The sequence below is a fragment of the Juglans microcarpa x Juglans regia genome, chromosome 4S (assembly GCF_004785595.1).
Source record: "Juglans microcarpa x Juglans regia isolate MS1-56 chromosome 4S, Jm3101_v1.0, whole genome shotgun sequence".
NCBI lineage: Eukaryota > Viridiplantae > Streptophyta > Magnoliopsida > Fagales > Juglandaceae > Juglans > Juglans microcarpa x Juglans regia.
Window position 1 is genome coordinate 25,595,298 of NC_054601.1, and position 7,107 is coordinate 25,602,404.

Sequence of the window (7,107 nt, forward strand, 5' to 3'; positions counted from 1 at the left end):
AAAATATTAATGATATATATAAGTCTCAAATATACAAGTTTCGTGCAGATTTTTTATGAAAAAATGAACTCTATTACTCATTTTTTCTTGGTAAAATTTAATTTTTTTATAAAAGATTTGTGTAAGACTTGTACATTTAAGACTTATCGGAAGCATTACTTTATCAAGTTGCTCCAAAATTAAAGTTTGCTAAAAGCTACGGCAAGATTGATTTGATCGGGCACGTACCCCACACGTTTAAGAATGCTTATAAAGTATTGCTTTCAAGTTGTCTCGCATGAACCCAATATTCCCATATGGTTCAACCAAATTGAAGGTCCTCCCTGTAACGGGATAAGTTCTTTTGCTTGAATGTGTTGCTTGCATTGCCGTGCAGGAGTGAGTCTTGCTTATGTGTTAAAAGAGTCATAGTCGTTGGATTTGTTTGAGTCATTGAATTTTTCCATTGAGTCATGTTTGATAGTTTATTTCCTGGTATATTTTGGTTAGATGTCTAACATTGCGTTTGATTGTTAAGCCGAGTTCAGGTCTTTATGAATAGTAATGAATTGAGTAGTAGAAGGAGTTATGTGGAATCCATTTAAATTAAATTTAAAGTATATTTATATGTTAAGATGAGTTTAATATTTTTTATGAGAAATTGAAAAAAGTTGTAAATCTCATGTACACATATATGTTAAGTTGAAAAAAATTGTAGATCCCATGTGTAAGGAAGTTTTGAGTTGAGATGATTTTAATAATTTTGTGTTTAAATATTAAACTCAGTTTAAAATTAAACTGAGCCCAACCAAGTCTTACAACCAAATACTGCCAATCATGTAACTTATGTTAATGAGTAATGCTACCATTCATCCTAAATTTTGTGATCTCCCTTCACATTTGATAATATGACATATTTTAGTTAGTAGTTCATTCAACTTAAAATGCACCACAGCAGTAAGAATGACACAAATTAAGACAAACAGCATCGTTTCTCTATGATCAGTCCCTGCATCTTTCCCGGTCGATAGCCTCCTTTTTATAATGTTTCATGTTAGGCATCGTTGCACTATATAGTAAGTAGCATCTAACCAGGCATAACAATGCATATTTTCTAATCTAGCCACTTTTCTTTGGTCATAGTATGGAATTGCACCTTGGCATGCCATCACACCCATGGAGACAGCTAAATCCATTTAATATTATTCCACCTACAATGGAGCCATCCCCATATTCCATAATTTCCATACCTTAAATATAGATTACATTGAAGAACGCATAGCAACTTAACTTGACATTTACAACATCATTTCAGCGAAGTACAAGAGTGCACTTGCAGAGCTGGAGAAAAAGGAGAAGAGTGAAAAAAGAGACAAATAGCAGAAATGTCATCCATTGCAATGCCGGGCCTCTTACGCTTCCATCCATGTACAGCAAACTCGACAAGACGTTTGGCTGACTTCGCCCTGTCTGGTGTCGAAGATACAATTTCTACAGCTTCTTGATTGGAGACAACATCCCATACCTAATGGAGAAATGCAGTGAAAATGTCTTAGTGGATTTTATAGCACTATCATGCAAAAGAAGTCTTTCAGAAACTTCTATGAACACATTCAGCAATGGCAATATGTTTCCAGCATAAATCAAATAAACGAAACAAAAAAAAAAATTTTTAAAATTTACAGTTTGGGAGCTCTTTCTTGTGTAATAGGCATTATCTTGAGTTTTCATGACACAAACATTACAATGGCACATACTGACTGAAATTGTTTCATAAATCTTCTATTCAGAAATGGAGTAAAATATTAAAGGTGCACAGATATGTCAGAACAAAGAGCTGGAGCCAAACCAAGTATGAGAGCGATAGTAATTCCAATACTATTCTCTTTAAAACATCCTGTGATGGTCATCCATTAAGTTCATTTTTTGATTGCATAAAGCATAATCTACTTGAGGTATGATGCATACCCCATCAGTGGCCAGCACGACAAATTGGTCTCGGCTGGTTATATTCCTATGTGTCACTTCCGGCACAGAAATTAGTCCAAAGCTCTTTACACAGTAATCCCCAAAGGCTCTAGACATTGCCAGTCCTGGTGATTCCTCATCTGGCAGCCAGACTCTATGCACCCCTGGCTCATCATGCAAACAGAAGACTCGCCCTTTACACTGATGTATCCTCTCAGCCTCCTCTGCAAACAAAATCAACACAGAAGTTAAGATTTTTTTCTCTGTTTCCCCAGAGAGACTAATATGGAAAGAGACTGACGAGGTAAATTGGGCTTGAAGTCGACAGTAAGCTGAACTGGTACCAAGCTTCCATCATCTGAAGTGGTAGCCAACACAGCTCGGGAGTCGCCAACGTTTGAAATAACAATGAGTTCACCCTGGAAAAATGAAACTGTCAAGTTAATCCTGATCACATCTTAAATCACAACATGTAATTCTTTGATAGTGCATTCAAATTTGTCATGCACTTGAGCTTCCCTCTTGTTCAACTTAGGAAAACTAATAAATGATTACAAAAGAGGTCACCTAGTTTTCATCCCAAAATATTCGCTAGCAGATTTGCATAGAGTCAATTTGCCAGAAGTGCAAAAGCAAATTACCTGTTGAACAATTGTAAGTGCAGTTGTTCCACTGTAGAATGAATCTATTTTTCGATGTTTCTCAAGTTCCTGATCAATGGCTGCACAAGTCTTTAGGTAGGAATGCTTCCATATATTGAACCGATTATGCTTTTTATCAGATTCAAAGTCACATTCTGGGTCAAGAGAAGTTTGAGCTAGTGTCTCCTGCCAATTGCATAGAAGAGACGGTGGCATCGACTCTCTGACCATTTTTGCCACAAAATGACCCCAAGGGCCATGCCCATCAAAAATCCCACAAAAGACCATGTCCTCTTGGCATCCAAAGTCCTATCACCAAAATCAAAATTGTCCACATCAGTTAATGATGTGAGAATGCTCCATTTGATCGTCAACATAGGAAAAATAAACGTGAATTGAACCTAGTATTGGTTATAGATTGTTGAACCTCGTATATGTCTAGGTATTAAATGATGGAAAATAAGAAATCTTCCAAGGGTCTAAGCATACCTCCCACACAATGCAGCAATCCTGGTTCACTCCCTTCTGGCCTCTTTTTGAGAAAACTGAGGCAAATTTACTCGAACCATCAATATTCACGAAGCCAGAAGTGCGTAAAATCAAGTCATTCTTCTTTGCCTCCTTTGCCATCTCTTCTGCGACTTCTCTTCCAGTGCAGTCTTCTGACTTCCTCCCCTTTTTGAATGAAAATGACCTCGTGAGCCCATTGAACATGTAGGATAAATGCCCCATCAACTCCAAATTTTGATTTCCACCACCCACTAAAATGAGTTGTGGTGCTTCCTTTTTGTAGACTCAAATCTGGACATGGAGATTTTATAACAATCACATACAGGACATAGGGATCAAGAAAATAACGAGTTCAAAGAAAAGAAAATGCTTTAATATTCTTAAGGAAGGAAGCATTCTCTTTCTCTATATTTTTCTCCAAGATTCTTTCTCAAGAACCAAACAGAAGCATGTTGAATCGAGTGATAATGTAATAAAAGACATGATCTGACTCAGAAGCTAAGGGACTCAGAATTTATTCACAAGAAACAAACAAAAAACTTGGATGTAGAAACATATTTTAATCATCAGTCTAGAATTCCTTTAAAATATGGGGAAAAACCTGCCTTTAAATTCATTTAGCTTTGCATGGTATGCTGTAAGTTCTTTATTTTTCAGCTGAGAAAGGTAAATAAAAGGAAAAGGAAAAAAAAATGAAATTCTTATAATCTTTCCCTTCTTATTTTCTTCCATCTCTTGAAAAGTGAAATAAACGGAAACGGAACGAATTTGGATCGTGTTCTTTTATTTTCATCATTTGCTTTCCTGCATTTTCTCAGAGTCTAAACGAAAAGTAACAATATTTTTGAATGTTGAGACAATATATGAAATCTAGAAACAAAAATATCTTAAGGCCTGTGGTATTCTACATCATTAGGACCCAAAAACCATTAAACAGATATCCAGACAGCTTATTACCCGACTGAAAGAAATAATCTTTAAGAACCAATATAAAAAGAAAAGAATAAAGAAGGCGATTCATAGTCCTCATTTTGTTTTCTCCCTCAACTTTCTCGAAGACCATACAAAACCCGCAAAGAAACATCTGATAAAGGAAACCAAAACAAGCTAAGTTGATCTTCCCATCCATCACCGACCGGACAAAAGCATAACGCACGGTTCTTAAGACTTTCTTTTCCATCCCAATTTTCGCCCCAATTAAACAATATTCAGAAGAAGACTCATACAGAAAACACACACGGCTGAGCTGGGTTTCTCATCCCTCAAAAGCCAAACCAAAACAAAAACAAAGCCCAGAACTTTCCTTTCTTTTTTCTTTCATCGAACAAAAAACAGAACCTAATCCAGAAACTTCATAGAAAACAAAACCAAACCAACTAAATAGGGAACATACCTTGAGTTTCCAGCGACTTCTTTACTTGATAATGAGGCACTAGAGCGACGGAATCTGACGCAGTCGGCGTAAAATGGACTTTCCCAGCCGAAATGAGACGCAACTCCGACCAGCCGAACTGAGAGTTCGAGAAAACGAAGCTAAAGTAGCATGGCTATCCATAATGGTAGCTTGTTATGTTTGTTTGGCTGTAAATCTATCCGAGGAGAAGAAAACAAAGGACAGGGCGATAGAAACTTTGCTGCATACGAACAACAATCACTATACGTAATCTGCCTTTGGAGCTAAAAAAGGCTTGCTTTTTAGTTTAAAAGCTGGCTTTCTTTTCTACTCTTTCTATAAGTCACAAACATTCTGTGCTACTCTGGTTCAAGCATTTTATAATAAGAGAATTAAATAAAAAATAATGATAATTTTATAAATTAATACAATTTAATATGACATTTTAAATTATATTTCCTGTAAAAATAAATCTATTACAATAATTTATAGACTTACCATTTTGTAGTTTTCTTGGCAGAGTATAGGATCTTAGTGACAAATGAATACTATTTTTACTAATTTAATTAGAGTACAAGTTCATTATAAGTGGGTTATATTGGTCTGTTTGAATATAGAAACACTCTTAACCGATCACATCTCATCATTATAATTTTTTTAAATTTTTATATAAAGTATAATAAATAATTTAATTTTTTTAAATCATAAAATAATAATAATATTAAAAAAATAATATTCTAATAATATTTTATTTAACTCATCTAAAACTATTTCATCTCATCTCACCATCTAAACGAGTTATTAATCTTACTTGAACAAGTCACCTATAGTAAAATGATTTGATGAGAATGTCTTGAAAGGAAAGATTATAATATCTAAAGTCAATTTTGGGGGAGAGATTAAAATTAGAAAATGATTATATATTTTTTATGCAAATTATTGAATTGAAGGAGTCTTTATTTATTGATAGAAATTCTAACTTGCCCATAAATTTCTCACATGAATTTTCACATTTCATATTGATAATTGAAGATCAATTTACATGGACTTTATGGAGTCTTTCGATCAAGTGGTAGTCACATTTCAATTCGTGTGTTTGTTTTTCTTATTTTTAAAATAAAATAATTTCATATTTCAAGGCAAAATGCTTCAATTTGCCTTGAAATATTTGAATGATAAGAGACGTACATGCTTTTTTTGTAGAAAAAATAAATATGAATTAGCTGTTTGAAAAGCAAAATATCTCACCCTCCAAATATCTGCCTCTTTATGTTCCATGTGGTACTACTGATTGCAGACAACTTGAACTGTCGATAGAATCCAATTATTTTGGAACTAGATATTTTGGGCATTATGGAATTATTTAGATTTATTTTATAATAAAAATAATTTTATAATCTGACATGATCAAGTCACATTAATTTATCAGATTATTTTTATATAAATTCTTTGTAGTTAAAGAATTTTCCTTATAAAATAAACAAGTTTGGCTTATTTATTTTTTTAAGATATCCTTATGTATATCTTCTTTTTTAAAAAAATACATAAATTATGGCCTAAGAAGATAAATTTGATTAATAATTAGGTGGGGGAGATTACGATGCCATGTTGTATTCTTAATTTATAAACTCTAATAATATAATGTTTTACCCAAAATAAAATCTTCTGTTCAACAATCACAACCATTTGATTAATTTAATTCTTTTATAGATGCATTGTATAATATAATATGAATGAATAAGTGGTTGGTGGAAAATAATTGTTTTAGCAAATGCGACGGCTATTAACTTTGCATCATATGATTAATTTAACGTAATTAATATTATTAAATATATAATATCTCTTCTGGGAATACTTTATTAAGATATTTTTCATTGAGCAAAAAATAATGATAACATGCCACAATTCTAAAATGAATAATGATATATATATATATATATATATATGTATATGTATATGTATATATAAGTGCTAAATGTACTAGTCTTGTTCGTGATTTTTATAAAAAAGTAGATTCCGTCATAAAAAGTGTGAAAATTTGACTTTTTCTTAATAAAATCTACTTTTTTATAAAAGATTTGAGCAAGATTTATACATTTAGAAGTTGTGAAAAAGGATGAGTGCACTTCTGAGTAGGTGGCTGAATCCGATCTCCACAACAATGGTGGAAGAAATTTGAGTTGGCAGTATGGAGGTGGAGCCGAGGGGAAAGGTGGTGATGAGGTGGTCCCACTCCCACCCATTAACATCATGGATGGCCGGTGTTATGTCCTGGTTTGTGCCGGAGGATCCAACCCTATAAAGTCATGAATTATATGGTCAGTAACATTTATCTCCAAGATGGTATGCATGCAAAACACAATTAAGATCTTTAATTTTTTAGTAAAATTATATCGCTCTATATTGAAAGAGATGAATATAGTCTTTTTTTTTTTTACAAATCAAGTCTTATCACGTAAATAGCATAGATGAAGGTCTGAAATTCGAAACTTCTCTCTAAAAATAAAAAATAAAAATAGCATAGATGAGTTTCCTAGTCCACATGCTGCTACACCTCTTACAACACTTTATATGGTCATCAATCCGCTCTAAAGTACTACACTCACCAGCCTAAAA

The 7,107-nt window shown here is 33.3% G+C and overlaps 1 protein-coding gene across 1 annotated transcript; it reads right to left on the reverse strand.

Moving 5' to 3' along the window:
- Positions 1-1,160: 1,160 nt before the first annotated feature.
- Positions 1,161-4,825, reverse strand: LOC121263553 (probable protein phosphatase 2C 34). Its single transcript, XM_041166508.1, has 6 exons — positions 4,492-4,825; positions 3,078-3,389; positions 2,589-2,897; positions 2,249-2,366; positions 1,948-2,171; positions 1,161-1,504 (listed from the first exon to the last, which is right to left on the reverse strand). The coding sequence occupies exons 2-6, from the start codon at positions 3,318-3,320 to the stop codon at positions 1,286-1,288; spliced, it is 1,113 nt and encodes a 370-aa protein (XP_041022442.1). The 5' UTR covers positions 3,321-3,389; positions 4,492-4,825; the 3' UTR covers positions 1,161-1,285.
- Positions 4,826-7,107: the final 2,282 nt, after the last annotated feature.

Coding starts and splice junctions, on each gene's coding strand:
- LOC121263553 (XM_041166508.1), bottom strand. CDS start 3,320: ATGGGGCATTTATCCTACATGTTCAATGGGCTCACGAGGTCATTTTCA. Junction 2,367..2,588: donor CACTTACAATTGTTCAACAG/GTAATTTGCTTT, acceptor TCATTTTTCCAG/GGTGAACTCATTGTTATTTC. Junction 2,172..2,248: donor CTTCAAGCCCAATTTACCTC/GTCAGTCTCTTT, acceptor TTTTGTTTGCAG/AGGAGGCTGAGAGGATACAT.